Here is a 16,638-nt window from a genome sequence, read left to right as displayed (position 1 = left end):
GGAAGCGCGACGAGGCGAGCGGCGGGGTTGCCAGGGAAACCGAACCGCTGGTTCCCGTCCGGTTGCTGCTGCTTAGAGGCGTTGCGTGTCGGGTGGCCAGGCTCCCTTTCGGGGGCGGTCTCGCTTCGGGTGTGACTGGGGGTGTTCAGTCAGGGTCGTTCTCTGGCCGGGCCAGGGCCCGTGGAGAAGTGTGGGGCGGGAGGAAGGGAGCAGATTTCCCGGGGCTGGAGCTGGGGAGCGGAGGGGAGCGTTTGGTACAGGGGGGTCTGCGGTTCTTTGAAAATTAGATTTTAATATGCTCGGCACTCAGCTCCCAAAATTGGATGGGCCTCATGCGAGGACCCCAAAACCCAACAAGAGGGGGAGGGGGTCTGGCCCTTGGCATTGTAAACACTCACTCAGCGGTCCCTCCAGGCCTTTACCCCAGGGGTTGCCTCTTGGCGTCGGAAGGCATCTAATGAAGATCCTGGGCTTCTCTCCCCAGATGGTTGATTCTGGGATAGGTTGAGGATGCAGGGGTTTCACAGCTGTAGCGTTCCCCAGATCCCCTTTTGCTCTGCATTAGAGGTAAGACATCCCTGAATATAATTGGACCTACTTATATGTAGTAGCAAAAGTTACTTTTACGAGGTCATAATACGGGGTAGTAGAAGGTGCATGAGTTTTGCAATTAGAAAGATCTGAGGTCAGATTCATTATGATATGATGATAAAAGAACACTGACTATGGAATTGGACTGCTTACCTTTGTTCTGGGCTTCCCAAGTGGCTCAGTGGTTAAAGAATCCTCCTGCAACACAGGAGATGCAGGAGACATCCGTTCGATCCCTGTGTTGAAAAATTCCCTGGAGAAGGGAATGGCAACCTACTCCTGGTATTCTTGCCTGGCGAATCCCATGGAAAGAGGAGCCTGGTGGGCTACAGTCCATAGAGTTGCAAGGACTCGGACACTGCAAAAAGTCAGACTTGACTGAAGCAACTGAGCATGCACACGTGCACCTTTATTCTACCACTTATTAGCTGTGACCCACATTTCTTTCTGTGATTCAGTTTCCCCATCTGTAGAATGGGGATAATAGTACTTAACTCATAGGGTTGCAGTGAGAATTAAGTGAGTTAACTTATGTAAAGTACTTAGACCCTTGGCAGCAGTAAACCTTCAAACAATGCTATCTGTCATTACTGTTGTTAAATTCCAGCAGCCACCACTTACTAGCTTAATGACCTTGGGCAGTTTTCTCTTTAAAAAAAGAATTAGTTTTCTTACTTTTGCAAGTCAGTTGTGAGAAATAAAATATGTAAAGCACATGTTAGATCAACAAATGTTCATTTATCAGCCTTAAAATAATAAGGTGACTTTCTGGCAACAAACTCCTAGGCCCTATTGAGGTTTTTTACCTTGCACCGTGAATGTCCCCTGCCCTTTAACCTTATTAGACTAAGCAATGCCAGTGGACACTATTAGGTATCATGGTTGATCAAAGGGACAGATAAAGAAAAATAAAAAGAAATATAGGAAGAAGAGATAAAGGGAATCTATATGACCTATGTTATTACTTGAGTCAGCAACTGTTCTTTTGGGTTTTGTCAACCAGCCTTCATATAGTCCAAAAATGTCCTATATAGGCCAGACGGACCAAGATGTAGGTTTTTGGTGCATTTATGTTAGTTCTGAAGAAATTCAAACACTGCTTTTCTATAGTTTTTTAATAGTTTGTATGCAGTTGGTTCTAGTCTCTGCTTTCTAGGTTGCAATGATGGACAGGAGCCACAGTGCATTTTATTAGCTTTGGTTCTTTTCTTTAGTAGTGTCTTTAGTCCTTTCCTCTCTCATTTCAGCTGTAGCCATGTCCCTGAAAAACCCTCTAGGGCTCTCTTTGATCCAGTGACTATCCCTCTGTTTTCCCAGATTCCTAGATTCCTCATCATTGTCCATTGTACAGAGTTTGATCATTCTGATCACATGTGTCTTTTGGTAGCACCAGGAATGTTCCCACACACAAGCAACCAATCACTTTTCTTCTTGTCAGGAGAAGACATCCTTGGGAATTATTGCGAAAAGGAAGGATCTGGGGCTGGGCTTAGGCCAGTCCCCTTGCCTTGCCCTTCCCTCGGTTGATGTTCTGGGCAAGATGTACATGTCTGGCCGGATTGGAGTTTTCATCTCAGCTCTCAGCATCATTGTCGTGTTGGGCTGCCTCTTCCTCCTGAAGACAGTAGTGGCTCTTGGGTCCGAGGCATCCAGGGTGACTGTAGGAGAGCGCGGTGAGTTACCCTTTGGGACCCCTGACTAAGAGTAACTGAAACTGACTAGAGGAGAAATCACCCCTGGCCTCCCCCAAGAGTGAGGGTCCTCATTTGGGGAGATGATGGTCTCCTCTGTACAACGGACCTGGATGGATTGATTCTGGCAGCAGCCAGGATAGGTCTTCCTGGCTTTCTCTGTCCTCTCTGGACAAGGAGATAATACTTCCAGTCTGGCTTACTAGAGGTTCTGGGTTTGCCCAACCTGTCTCTCTCTCTGCAGAATGGCTAGTCCTTGAGTGGTGCTGGGTGCATGTTAGTGGATGGTGGGGGTGTGGGAGGAGGGGAAAGTGGCTGTAGAAATATTTTAGATAAGAATTTGGGAAAGGCTAAAAGTCCCCGAAGTGCATTTGGCTTCCATTCCCCATTTATTGAGGCCTTATCAGTTACCCCCAACTCAGGTGATACCTTTTGCAGTGAAAGAAGGAAAATATCCTTCCGATAAGAACCTGTGCCAAGAGCCGTGCCAGGGGAATGAATTCTGTCTGGCTGGGCAGATGCGCCGCGGTGCATGCTGTGGTTGGCTCTGCTGAGGAGGCATCCCTAAGGATGTCTCGAGAGGCAAAATCCATGTCTCCTTTCCGATCTTGCCTCTGGGCTACATAGACCCAACCAGCTTCCTGTCTTCAAGGTTGGCTCTTGGAGTCTAGCTTACCTAGAGCACCTCTTCCCTGCCGCCACCCCTTTTTTTTTGGTGGGGGAGCTGTCTCTTCTCCTTTAATCACTAGAGGCCCCAGTTCTTTGCTTTCTTTCAGGAAAGAATAGACCGTTGATTATTTGTGCTTCTTTTACTTTGAACTTAGGGTTCTTGTGAAGGCTGACCTGCCAGCCAAATCTCCCCAAGTAGCAGGCCCCTTCCCTGTACCCCGTGGGATTGTCTGCACCTGGGTTTGGCAGCTCCCTTGGGCAGCGTGCCCATAAAAGAGAATAGAGGGTTGTACTCCTTGCCAGGACTCTTGAGGCCCCTGTCTGGAACCAGGGCTGGGCGTCTGTCTCCCACGGGTCACTCCCTGGCAGCTTGTCGGGCCTGGTACAGTCTTGCCCATGTTTGAAGGTGATGACTGAATTGTAGGAGCTGAGGGTGAGGCTGGCAGTCCAGCCGGGCACCTCTGTGAGCTGCTCTGGGCCCTGGCCAGCCCAGTTGGGGCTGCTTTTCTCCTGGGAGCTCAGGAGAACAGTGATCTCTCTGCGGATCTCCCGGAGCCCACTGGCTGTGTGGGGTTCCTCGTCTGGTGGGAAGTGATATTGGCCATGGGGTTATTAGTTAACTGCTTTTCTACAGTTCCAGTCCTGGAGCAGGGCTGGCCCACTCACCCAGTGGGACTCGTTGGTACACCCAATGACCGGCACTGGGAGCTCTTTCTGGGCTGTGAACAACTTCTGCTTTCATTAAGTCCTGATTCGCCAGAGGCTTCCTGGGCTGTCTGTTTGGTAAGGTAGGGGCACATCAGGGTGCCTGAGGGTCCAGGCTGAACCCTGGACCTGCTCTCCTGAGGCAGTTAGGGTTTGAACATGGGTAAGAAGCCTGGCTCCTCTGTGGCCTCTTTTTATCATCCTTAAAATGGAGGTAAGCATATTTATCTCTTATCAGGACTTCCCTGATGGCTCAGCAGGTAAGAATCTGTCTGCAATGCAGGAGACACAGGAGATCCCTGGGTTTGATCCTTGGGTCAGGAAGATCCCCTGGAGGAGGAAATGGCAACCTGCTGCAGTATTCTTCTCTGGAGAAACCCATAGAAAGAGGGGCCTGGGGGGCTCCAAAGAGTTGCAATGACTCGGAAATGAACGATCGACTAAACAAACATGCATGCAAGGACATTTCTTTCATAGAGTGATAAGGCAGTGTCCTTTCTCACGGCTGTAACAGAATACCGCAGACTGGGTGGCTTATAAACTACAGACGTTTATTTCCCACAATTCTGGAAATGGGGACATCCGAGATCAAGGTGCCAGAAGATTGAGTGTCTGGTGAGGGCTTGCTTCCTGGTTTGTAGACGGCTCTCTTTTTGCTGTGACCTCATGTGACAGAAGGCCAACAAGGGCTACTTGCCCTTATGAGGGCTCCAGTCTCTTGACCTAATCACTTCCCAAAGACCCCACTTCCAAATACTCTCACTTTGGGTATTTGGTTTCAACATAAGAATTTTCGGAGAGTACAAGTATTCAGTCTATCCCATGTAGTTGATGCTGATGCCAAGTTGCTTCAGTCATGTCCGACTCTGTGCGACCCCGTAGACGGCAGCCCACCAGGCTCCCCCGTCCCTGGGATTCTTCAGGCAAGAACAGTGGAGGAGGTTGCCATTTTCTTCTCTAATGCATGAAAGTGAAAAGTGAAAGTGAAGTTGCTCAGTTGTGTCTGACTCTTCGTGACCCCATGGACTGCAGCCTACCAGGCTCCTCCTCCATGGGATTTTCCAGGCAAGAGTACTGGAGTGGGTTGCCATTGCCTTCTCCAATCATGTAGTTGAGAAGAAATGTATATAAAAAGCTTGTACAAAACCTGCCAAATAATGCCCAGCAGCTTATAGTGTTATGCCCAGCACCTTGCTGATCAGATTCCCTCCCACCTCTCTGATGTCTGGCAGATGTCACTTGTTCGCTTATAAATAGATTCAGTACACATTGAGTCGGTCTATACTATCTGGCATTTGGGCATCCAGGGGTGAGCAGGGCAGTCACGGCCCTTGGTCTCGTGGAGCTCAGCCCCTGATGTGAGACACAGGAAATAATCATAAGTGGACAATAATAAGCACCAGTCACAGTGAGTGCTACGAAAGGAAAGAAAAGCGAGGGGAAGAGGAGGTATCATTTTAAGTTGGAGAACGAGAAGCAGCAGCTGGCTTTTGGGTGCAATGCTAGGAAGAGGGAACTGCCGGGGCAAGGCCTGTGGGGTGGGGCTGGGCTTGCTTTTTGCAGGAGGTGAAAGGTCAGTGTGGTTGGAGAGGAGGGATGGGGAAGGGGGGTGGCTCCAGTTCAGGTCTAGGCTTTCCGGGAACCTCCAGGGCCTCTGTCTAAGGCTTTATTGTAAGTGCGACAGGAGGCCTTTAAAGCAGGAGAGACCTGGTTGGGTTTTCATTTTAAAAAGACCTTTCTGCTGGTGTGTGAAGAATGGCTGAGGAAAATGTAGAAGGTGGTAGGCCAGTTGAGAGGCCACTGTGGCAGGCTGGGCAGGGGGTGACCATGGCTCAGACCGTGGAAAAGTGGCAGACTCGAAGTACTTTTTTGGGGAAAAAAAATTTATTTACTCTTTTTGGCTGTGCTGGGTCTTCGTTGCTGCGTATGGGCTTTCTGTAGCTGCGGCAAGGGGGAGCCACTCTCTAGTTTTGGCGCTCGGGCTTCTTTTGTTGTGGAGCACCAGCTCACGGCAAGCAGGCTTCAGTAGTTGCAGCAGAGGGGCCCAGCAGTTGCAGCTCATGGGCTTAGTTGCCCCAGGGCATGTGAGATCTTCCTGGACCAGGGATTGAACCCGGGTCCACTGTATTGGCAGGCAGATTCCCCTGGACCACCAGGGAGGTCCTTGAAATACTCCTGAAGATGGAGCTGGCAGGCCTGGTTAGCAGATGTGGGTGATGAGGAAGAGGAAGTGTCAAGAAGGATGCTGAGTGTCTGGCTGGTGCCTTGGGGTGATGGCCGTACTCTTTACTGAGAAGGGGACAACTTTGGGAGGAGAAGGTTTTAGAGTGAAGATCCAGATAATGGCCTTAATGTTGTTCTTTTTGGCTCCCTTAATGTTGTCCCAGAGGCTTCCCTGGTAGCTCAGAGGGTAAAGAATCTGCCTGCAATGTGGGAGACCCAGGTTCAATGCCTGGGTTGGGAAGACCCCCTGGAAAAGAGAATGGCAGACCTTTCCAATATTCTTGCCTGGAGAATTCCATGGACAGAGGAGCCTGGTGGACTACAGTATGTGGGGTCGCCAAGATTTGGACACGACTGAGCCAGTCTCTGTCTGTCTGTCTTGGGTCCCTTATTGCCCCCCCTCCCACTGCGTGAAGGTTGTCCCCCTCCCGATCCCCCCGAGCCTGTTTTGCTTATTAGGACATATGCATCACGTCCTTTTGTGTGGATCGGGGGCGTGGGCTCCATGGGTGTTTGGGCCCCCCTTTCCTGAAACCTCCACGCTGTTTGTACAGCTGACAGAGAGAACACAGCAGGTCCAAGGTTAACATTCCCAGAAAGGCCTGTTCACAAGATTGGCCTTGGCTGACTTCTGGGAATTTAGATTTTCGAGAGAGTTCGTGCCACCCTAACTGTTAAGAGAGGTATGGGCTCGGCAGAGAGTGCCGTGTGACCAGCCCCCAGGAAAACTCTTGAGTCTGCAGTGGGTTCCCTGGGAGAACGCCACTTCACAGGCGTTGTCACAGCTTCATGCCAGAGGAATGAAGCCCATCCTGTGCGACTCTCCTGGAGAGGCTCCTGGAAGCTTGCCCCGGCTTCCTCTGGACTTCGCGTCGTGCGCCTCTTCCCGTTGGTGGTTTTGCTTTGTATTTTTGTGCTGTTGTAAATCATGGCCGTGTGTACACCTGTATGCTGAGTCCCGGTGAATCACCAAAACTAGGACTGGTCTCGGGGGCTCGAGGCACACACTAGTTTATTTGTAAGTTTTCCTAACCCCTAAAGCTGTCTACTGCTCAGTCTTTTGGCAGAACTGAGCTGAGTCCTAGTGCTCGTTGATTTGTTCTTAGGTGATCCTTGCAGAGTGTAGGGGATTGTAATGATGTGGGTTAAAGGGAACTGGACCGAGTGTCAAAGCTGGGGGTTTGGGGCCCAGTTCTGGGACCATTGACTTCAGGCCCAGTTCTGGGACCATTGACTTCAGGCCGGTCTCTCCCCCTTCTGGATGTCTGTCTGTCTATTTACATGAGAAGAAAGGAGTAGGTTTGAGGACTCAGGGCCCTTCTTGGCTTAAGAAGTTTTGACATGTCACTTTCCTGCCAGCAGCTGGCGTCTTTCCCTAGTGGAAGGTTGGAGCTGGGGCAGCAGTGGAGATTCAGTGAGTGAGTGTTTCTGGGCTTCAGCTTTCTATTCTGCCTTTCTGGTGATAGCTTGGGATCTTGGGATTGGGCGTATCCAGAGGCTAGATTGACCATCCCTGTTCTGGCTGTCATTTGTATTTCTCACCCTGATTCCTGCTAAGATAACTGAGGTGACTGGAAACCGTGTGATAGGAGGAACTGAGCTCAGCTAGCCTGGCAAAGCTGAGACAGTGAAAGGCAGAGGATGTCTACAGAGGGGACACAAGCTGTGATCTTACCAGGTGTCTGGGGATAGGTAAAGGGCCAGTGGAGAGAAACAGACTTCAGTTGAGTATAAAGAAAGACTTTCTTATCCGTAAGGCTGTCTAGCTTAAATATAAGGATGGCTGGCTGTAGTCGGGCTTGGAGGTAGTAAGGCTCCCTTAATTCCAGCTCTCCAAGCTGAGGATGGGGGATTGTTTGGCAGGGATTCAGGCATCAGATAGGGTGTTGGACTGGATGGCCCTACTGGGCACTGGTCCGAAGGGACATATTCTGAGCCTCAGGGCTTCAGCCTATTCTCCAAGGGTCCTTTTGTTGCTTCTGATAGTTGATAAATCCCCAGGGAACTCAAGGAAGTCTGGCCTGGGAGACAGTAGAGCTTTGGTGTCTATGCCTGGTCCTGCGGACGAAAGCAGTGGTAGCCCGGTGCTCCTGGCGTTGGTTACTTCAGAGTCATGAGTGTGCGCTCAGTCGCTAAGTCATGTCCAACTGTTTGTGACCCCATGGACTGTAGCCTCCCAGGCTCCTCTGTCCGTGGGATTCTTCAGGCAAGAATACTGGAGTGGGTTGCCATTTCCTCCTCCAGGGATCTTCCTGGCCCAGGGATCAAACCCGCATCTCCTCTGTCTCCTGCATTGGCAGGCAGGTTCTTTACCCCTGGGCCACCTGGGAAGCTACTTCAGAGTCAGGCCCAGCAAAATGGTGAAATCTGGGAAGTTTGAGACTCTAGGTCTCCACTCTCTAGGGTACAAGGTATAATTTGGTGAGACGTTTATGTTGCTGGTTTTTTTCTCTTTTGGGGAGATTGTTTTTATGCTCAGTCTTCTCAGCCTTGGGGATAAAAGGCTTTGTTCCTTGTCAGAGGGATTTTGGTGTTTGTCAAACAGGTGGGGAGATGTGGGGAGAGATGTGGTGATGAACAGTGATCATATTTTCTGAATAAAACAATCAAGACACATAGTTGTAATATGGACTGAAATGGCATGAAGTAGGGGCTATTTAGAAAATCTAAGGATACTAGGGTATTATACCTTGGATTGTTCAGCTGTACGAGGTTTCTCAGGTGGCTCAGTGGCAAAGAATCTGCCTGCTAATGCAGGAGACGCAGGAGACTGGAGTTTGATCTCTGGCTGGGGAAGATCCCCTGGAGGAGGAAATGGCAACCTGCTCCAGTATTCTTGCCTGGAAAATATCATGGACAGAGAAGCCTGGAGGGCTGCGGTCCATAGGGTTGCAAAGAGTCAGACACAACTGAACGACTCAGCATGTGCACATGTTTAGCTGCATGCATTCTCTCGGAGTCCAGCACGTGCTTTTTCCATCATGTCAGGCTTCCCGGAGCCAGCTGTGTCCAATCGTATGTATATGTTCTTTCTCAGAGGCACTGGGCCAGTCCTGTCTTGGTTTTCTACAAAGCCTTGAATGGCCTGTATTTCCCCTCCATTTAAAAAACTTGAACACCGAGAGGAGTGAGTCACGGTAAGTGGGTGTGGTTTGGATGTGACTTCTTGGGTGTGCCTGCCCTGTGGACCTGGCCCGTTGCCCACCTGTCTTAGGGATGGTGTAGTAGAAAGAGTGCTTCACTACAGACTGAGAGGCTGAGTTTCGTCCTGCTTTGCTGCTGACTCACTCTGCGGTTCTGGGCCAACAGCTTCTCTTCTTGGAGTTTCATTGTCTGTCTAGGGGCTGTGAACATGTCCCCTGAAGGGCATGGCAACCACTCCAGTATTCTTGCCTAGAGAATCCCATGGACAGAGGAGCCCGGCGGGCTGCAGTCCATGGGGTCCCAAAGAGTCAGACATGACTGAAGCAGCTGAGCATGCACGCACACGCGCTGCTTGCGTCCTACTTGCTGGTGTCTTGTCAGTCAAAGCGTCACCCAGCCAAGCCCAGAGACAATGGGAAGGGGGCTACCCGTGGGCATGAGTTCAGCAGCCAGCAGTGCTGGTGTCAACCACAGTAAGCACGGAGGGAAGACGAATATGGGGGTGGCAACTGGTGAGTTTGTCACAATGTGTTAGACCTCAGCCGTGCTTTTCAAGCTGAATCTGGATATCAGCTTCGTATTTTGTGGCCAGCATTAAAAAAAAGAAGACATAGAATAAGAAGTATCAGCATTGAATCTACATGAATGCACATAAATATACACACTTTAAGCATGAATATTTATGAGATACACACAGGACACAATGGAAAATATGTCACTTTCCATTACATTTTTGTTTGTACATTTTGTGCTGGAGTCCCGATGAAAATAACTGGCAACACTGGGCTGGGGTACCTCTGAGCCCCAGTGTTCTGTTTCTGTGGCAGAGTCTGGCGGTGAATGTCCGGCTGACCCCCTTCCGTGTGAAGAGCTGTGTGACGGGGACACATCCTGTCCCCGGGGACATAAGTGCTGCAGCACCGGCTGTGGCCATGCCTGCTTCGGAGACATTAAGGGAGGTATGTCAGCTCTTTGGGGAAGAAATCCTTGAGTGCTCCTGGGCTCCCAGAGCTGGTTAGGGAGGGGGCCATCTGTGGTCTTCTCTTTCTGTTTGTGGGAGGAAGTCAGAATCCTTATCCTTCCAGTCCTCATACCCCGCCCCCCTTCAAGCCAAGGCAACCCTTCTCCTGGATCAAGGGGCCCATGTTGGCATTGAAGGAACTAGAGGAAGGCCATGGCAGGGGGTGGAGAGTAGGAAGCCTAAGCACCGGGGGAGAGGGTAGTGGTGTGGGAGCCCTGCTTCTGCACCCCACCCAGGCCCACCCCAAACCCAAAGTGATACCAAGTCCTGAAGTGAAAAAAGAAAAAAGTGAGTGTTCGTTGCTCAGTTGTATTTGACTCTGCGACCCCAGACTGTATCCCGTCAGGCTCCTCCATCCATGAAAATCTCTAGACAAGAGTGCTGGAGTGGGTATCCATTCCCTTCTCCAGGGGAGCTTTCCCAACCCAACAAATAGGGACACTATTTGGAAATCATTAATCCAGATGCTCTCTTAGGGCCCTGCGGGGGCTCAGATCCTCTAGCTTCAAGGTGTCCCAGCCAGATGTTTGATTAAGATCTAGTCAGAATCAGGGATGGATTCATCTGAGCCTCTGTGTCTAAGTCCCAGATGGGATCCCACCTGGAGTCACTGGAACTTAACCGTCCTGGCTCTATACCTTTGCCTGTTTATCCCCCAGGGTGGGGCGGTGACTGTCCAAAAGTCTTAGTGGGCCTGTGCATTGTCAACTGCATGGTCGATGAGAACTGCCAACCTGGGGAAAAGTGCTGCAAGTCAGGCTGTGGCCGCTTCTGTGTCCCACCCAGTCCCATCACCCCAGCGGGCCCCGAACCCCGCCTGGACCATTAGGTCTGACTCTGAATTAGGTGAGTACAGTCCCTCGTTGTCAATAATAACGGTCTTCCCTGCTATGTACAAAACACCGACTTAGATGCTGGGTGGGAACTCCAGAAGGGCAAGGCAGTATTCACCCTGGAGAGTCTAGTTAGATTCTGTTTCACAGGTCAGGACCCTGTATGGGCCATATGGGCATACAGGTGATCAGAGTAAGTGTGGTTCCTTGGGAGGGTCCTTCTAGAAGTAGGATTTGATCTGGGCCCTGAAGGCTAGGCTAGATGTGACGCAGCGAAGAGAGCACAGAGAACCAGCTGGGTGGGTGGCCTGGTGACCACAGACACAGAGGGTGGATTGCATGTGACACGTTTGGGAAACTGGGATGGGGGTGATATGAGAGTGGGTAAGGGACCAGACAGGCTGTCTTTACAACAGGAGATATAAGGTTGGTCACTGCGTGATAAAGACTCTTCCATGCCAGCTTAGCCCAGATTGCCTGAAAAGCATGTAGCCATTTAAGGCCTGTGAGAGCAATCTTTGCCTAACTTCTCCAGTGTAGAAGGGGAAACAAACATGCTGGGGAGCTGGAGCCAGGAGGGTGCAATTATGACCTGATGTTTCTTCTTGCAGAGGCCCGGTGCCCTCGTCGATCTGATGTGTCCTGAGCATCAAGGGGGCTTGTCCTGGCAGCCAGGAGACACTCTTGTCCTGGGGCTTGTGACACCCCCGGGCACTGTTACTGCCCTCGCCACTGTTTCTGTTCCGACGGCTGCCTTGACTGTGGGAAACCCGACCGTGGGCCTGGGCAGTGGGTGTGTGGCGCTTCTTTTCCCCAGTAAAGGCTGGTGCTGACCCTCTTGTCTGTGCTTTTTGAGGGCTAAGTTGAGGAAAGAGAGCAAAGGGGTCTGAGTGTGCCTGTGGGATTCTGGGATTGACTTATTTAGGAGGGATAAGCGATCTATTCTGAGAACACCAAAAAATGGATGCTGGTTGCGTGCGGCCAAAGGGGAGATGGGTGGATGCCAAACCCAGGGTGACTTGCCATAGACATGTGTCTCAGCTCCAGGAGAGGGACAGTCAGGCCTCTTTTTGGACTTGCTGACTTTTCTTTGGCTGGAGAATGAGGGTTGGGGTGGAACTGGGGTGAGTGGCTAGTTTTTTGAGTCGCTTGGATGATGCCACCATGGTCCACCTTACTTGGGTGCCAGCCCTTGGCTTCAAGACAAGTGTTTTGTCCCCTCCAGGAAACTTTGCTATAGGACGGGATGTCTTTAGGCTCTTTGGACCAAGATAATTTAAAAAAAAAAAAAATATATATATATATATATATATTATGGATCAGATTCTATATCTTGGAGATCTTTTATGCCATCACATGCATTCTTCTAATAGAGCTCCATAAAAATAACTGGGGTTCCCTGGTGGCTCAGATGGTAAAGAATCTGCCTGCAGTGCCTGGAGACCCAGGTTCAATCCCTGGGTCAGAAAGATCCCCAGGAGAAAGGAATGGCCACCCACTTTAGTATTCTTGCCTGGAGAATTCCATGGGCAGAGAAGCCTGGCTAGCTACAGTTCATGGGGTCACAAAGAGTTGGACACGACTGAGCGACTCACACACACACATTAAAATAACTAACCAATTATCTCTTGTTGGACATTCTTTAGGTTCTTCGGACCAAGATAATTTTTAAAAAATTCTATTTTTTATGGATCAGATTCTATATCTTGGAGATTTTTTTATGCCATCAAATACATTCTTTTAATAGAGCTCCATAAAAATAACTAACCAGTTATCCCTTGTTGGACGTTAATATATTTGCAGAGAATTCCTTGGTAGTTCAGTGGTTAGGGCTCCATGCTTTCACTTAAAGGGGCACAGGTTAGATCCCTGGTTGGGAAGCAAAGATCCTGCATGCTGCTCAGTGTGGTCAAAAAAAAAGAGGATCTTAAAATACTGTAGGATGGTTTTCTGCCAGGTGGGGAGCAGGACTGGAGAGGGAGGTGTGAGCTCCAGGTGCAGCTCAGGCTGAGCACTGGGAGAGACGTCCTTCCAGACCTCCCATCCTCTTCATCTGGGCCAGCCCATCCTGTCTGCCTGGAATGGCGGGGAGGGGATGGGGGAAGGGGGAAGCAGAGGCAGACAGGAAGGGGAGAGAAGAGGGGGAAAGGGCTGAAGGGCTGAATTTGAACTGGGGTTGTGTTGGGGCTCAACCATTGGCAGTCAACAACTGAGACCAAATTTCATTTTTGAAATTGAGGCCAAATTTCACATCTTGCACCCTACCTGCCTGCCCCTGCCCCCAAGACCTTTCTATGCAGCTTTTCCTATTGTTGGAAGAAATAAAAACTAAAACTGGTCCATTTTCAAGGACAACTAGCCTAGTGACAGCCTGTTAATGTGTAATAGCCCTTAGGATGCTTATGGGAAAATCCAGGCAAAGGGAGAGTAATAAACCCAGGTGACTTCCTCGGGAAGATTGTTAACCTCGTAGTACTCAGCCAAGGAGGAACTAGGGGAGGGACTTGGGAGCAGAGAGAATAAAAACCCCATTATGATGAACCTGGGTGTGCCTGCCCACCAGACGCCAGATATTGCACTTCTCACTGCTCCTCGTGTCTCCAAGTTCATTCCTTGGGTTTGGGCCGGTGGGCTTTATTTCCCATGTTATAAAACCAAAGAAGTCAACAGAACTATTCCTTTCTGAGGGTTGAAGGCCTCTGTGGACCCTGGTCCCATTCTGTAACCTTGTATCCTGAAATTAGCTTCTGACCAGGTAGAAAAGACACACACCTCCCACTCCCTAACCCTCAAACTTCCACCTGGTTCACCTTGAAAGCTTGCTAGGTGAAATCTGAAACCAACCCCTCGTGGAGGGCACTCAGAGGGAGGGAGAGAAAAGAAAGAGGCGACCACTTGGATTGGTAGGTGGGAGTTCTAACATGTAAGGCAACTTACATGTTTGTCTGGGGTGGCCCCAAGGCCAGCAGATCTCTGCACCAGCCTTCAGAAACCGAAAAGGTTTATCAGGAGGTCATAGCTGGGTTCAGCCGCACATACAGTGCAGATGCACCTAACAGCATCCCTCTCTTAAGGCCGTATCTTTAGAACTCCCGCTGTGGGGACAGTGGGCACCTGGTCCATTCCAAAGACAGGGGAGGGCTGGAGGAGCCTCCGATTGCCTGGGTTCAACGCACGTGTCAATCAGCAGTCACATCCTTTCGATGACCTCCCCTAAAAACTCGTGCTGAGCAGGATTTCCTGAGGCTTCGGCACTTGCCAGTCCTCCAGTGTGGGTCAAAGCCCGTTCTTTGACCAGACCCAGTGCGTCTTGTGAGTCTTCCTTCTCCATCCGTTTCCTGACCATCAGGTGTTAGAAATCTGTGGCTCCGCAGGTGACCTGAGAGCACGTGGACCTCTGCATCCTCTCCTGGTCATCCTTCTGGATTTCACTGCTGTCCCGTAAGGCGCAATGTCTTCAGTGAGTGGGGTACATGGGATGAGAGGGGCAGGAGGCTGAACCCATGCCCGTGGCCAAGGGGCCCTTCTGACAAGTGGATCAGTGCAGAGGACAGCCTCATCTAGATTCACCAGCATCAACGAAGAAAGAAGAAGCCCCCCCACCCACCTGCCTCCACCATAGGAGTTAACAGGTAACACTTTGAGTGCTGACTTCATCCCATTCAGGCGCTGAGCTAAGAACTTCCCATGCACCATCTCACTGAATCCTCACAGTGGCCTGAGAAGTTCTGTGATTTTCAGATGAGGAAACAGAGTCAGAAAGTTAATTTTTTAAATTTTTAAAAAATTTGTTTTATTGATTTACAGTGTGTTAGTTTCTATTGTACAGCAAAGTGACTCAGGTACACATATGTATACTTTCTTTTTTGAACTCTTTTTCATTATGTTTTATCACAGGATATTGAATATAGTTCCCTGGGTTCTACAGTAGGACCTTGCTGTTTATCCATTCTCTACGTAATAGTTTGCATCTGCTAACCCCAAACTCCCAATCCATCCCGCCTCCATCCTTTTCCCCGCTGGCAACCACACGTTTGTTCCCTCTGTCTGTGAATCTGTTTGTGTTTCATAGATGTGTTCATTTGTGTCAGTTTTTAGATTCCAAATACATGATATCATCTGGTATATGTTTTTCTCTTCCTGGAGGGTCAGAAAGTTTAGACAACTTGCCCAGAGGTCCCAGAGTAAGTCGGAGGGCTAGTTCAAACCTTGGTCTGTTTGACCTCAAAATTCTTCTAATTTTGGTATTCTGATTTCTCTCATTATAAACTAGAGAAAGGCTAGTGGCTTGGGATCCAGTGTGATAGTCTGGGAAGTAAGAAAAAGAGGGACAGGCAAGGGTAACTGCGTCATACTCTCCCTCTCATACATCCTCATTTGTGCTCCATCATCACATTCTTATGCACTGACCGTCAGACTCTCAGGTAACAGCTCTTGAATTGTTTTTTCCAACAACTGAAGAGCTGCTTGATGAAGGTGAAAGAGGAGAGTGAAAAAGCTGGCTTGAAATTCAGCATTAAAAAAACTAAGATCATGGCATCTGGTCCCATCACTTCATGGCAAATAGAAGGGGAAAAAGTGGAAGCAGTGACAGTTTTATTTTGGGGGGTTTTTAATAAAATTTTATTTTATTGGGCTCCAAAATCACTCTGGGTGGTGATGACTGCAGCCACAAAATTAAAAGATGTTTGCTTCTTGGAAGAAAAGCTATGACAAACCTAGACAGCATATTAAGAAGCAGAGACATGATTTTGCTGACAAAGGTCCGTCTAATCAAAGCTATGGTTTTTCCAGTGGTCATGTACAGTTGTAAGAGTTGGGCCATCAAGAAGACTGAGCGCTGAAAAATTGATGCTTTCAAATTATGGTGCTGGAGAAGACTCTTGAAAATCCCTTGGACTGCAAGGAGATCAAACCAGTCAATCCTAAAGGAAATCAATCCTGAGTATTCATTGGAAGCGCTGTTGCTGAAACTGAAGCTCCAATACTTTGGTCACCTGATGTGACCAGTCTGGCTCATTGGACAAGACCCTGATGCTGGGAAAGATTGAGGGCAAAAGGAGAACAGGGGCGGCAGAGGGTGAGATGGTTGGAAAGCATTACTGACTCAATGGACATGAACTCGAGTAAACTCTGGAAGATAGTGGAGGACAGAGGAGCTTGCTGTGCTTCAGTCCACGGGGTCTCAAAGAGTCAGACAAGACTTAGCGACTCAACAACAACAACAACAACAAAACAACCTGGACCCCTAGCTCCGGTCTGGACCAGTACATCAGCCCATCCAGGACAGGGAAATGAAGCACAGTTTGTGAGGGTGATTACCCAGACTGGAGATGAAGAGGGTGTGTTCAGTGAGGGGTCAAAACCTATTTAGAGTGGTGGTGAGGTTCAGACGCTCCTCCCCTGGGACCCCAGGCTTAGCTGTGCTTCAGGGTGTGGAAGTTTTGAGTGCTAAGAATTCTTTGCTGGTACTTTTATGCTCAAGGCCACCAGAGGGCAGCAGAGGTCTGCCATAGACCACTTCTGAAACCTTGTTCAATCTCCTGTAGTGTTTGACTCCTTGGGACTCCAAGGACTGCAGCACCTTAGGCCTCCCTGTCCTTCATCACCTCCCAGAGTTTGCCCAAGTTCATGTTCATTGTATCGGTGATGCCATCCAGCCATCTCATCCTCTGACAGCCTCTTCTCCTTCTGCCCTCAATCTTTCCCAGCATCAGGGACTTTTCCAATGAGTTGTCTGTCCACTTCAGATGACCAAAAT

General features: G+C 49.5%; 1 protein-coding gene across 1 annotated transcript; it reads left to right on the top strand.

Annotated features, from left to right (window-relative positions):
* On the top strand, window positions 1-11,711 carry WFDC3 (WAP four-disulfide core domain 3). Its single transcript, XM_043479432.1, has 6 exons — window positions 1-131; window positions 485-567; window positions 2,030-2,264; window positions 9,851-9,982; window positions 10,704-10,890; window positions 11,489-11,711. Exons 2-5 carry the CDS (start codon window positions 511-513, stop codon window positions 10,871-10,873), a joined length of 594 nt encoding a protein of 197 aa, XP_043335367.1. The 5' UTR covers window positions 1-131; window positions 485-510; the 3' UTR covers window positions 10,874-10,890; window positions 11,489-11,711.
* The last annotated feature ends 4,927 nt before the right edge of the window (window positions 11,712-16,638 follow it).

The sequence above is a fragment of the Cervus canadensis genome, chromosome 10, assembly GCF_019320065.1.
Source record: "Cervus canadensis isolate Bull #8, Minnesota chromosome 10, ASM1932006v1, whole genome shotgun sequence".
Taxonomy (NCBI): Eukaryota; Metazoa; Chordata; class Mammalia; order Artiodactyla; family Cervidae; genus Cervus; species Cervus canadensis.
The sequence above is the reverse complement of the archived record's forward strand: the minus strand, read 5'-3'. Positions and strand labels throughout refer to the sequence as shown.

Excerpts from the sequence above, each read along its gene's own strand:
- WFDC3 (XM_043479432.1), top strand. The coding sequence starts at position 511 with ATGCAGGGGTTTCACAGCTGTAGCGTTCCCCAGATCCCCTTTTGCTCT. Across the intron at positions 568-2,029 it reads CCTTTTGCTCTGCATTAGAG|GAGAAGACATCCTTGGGAAT; the intron begins GTAAGACATCCC and ends TCTTCTTGTCAG. Across the intron at positions 2,265-9,850 it reads GGTGACTGTAGGAGAGCGCG|AGTCTGGCGGTGAATGTCCG; the intron begins GTGAGTTACCCT and ends TTTCTGTGGCAG.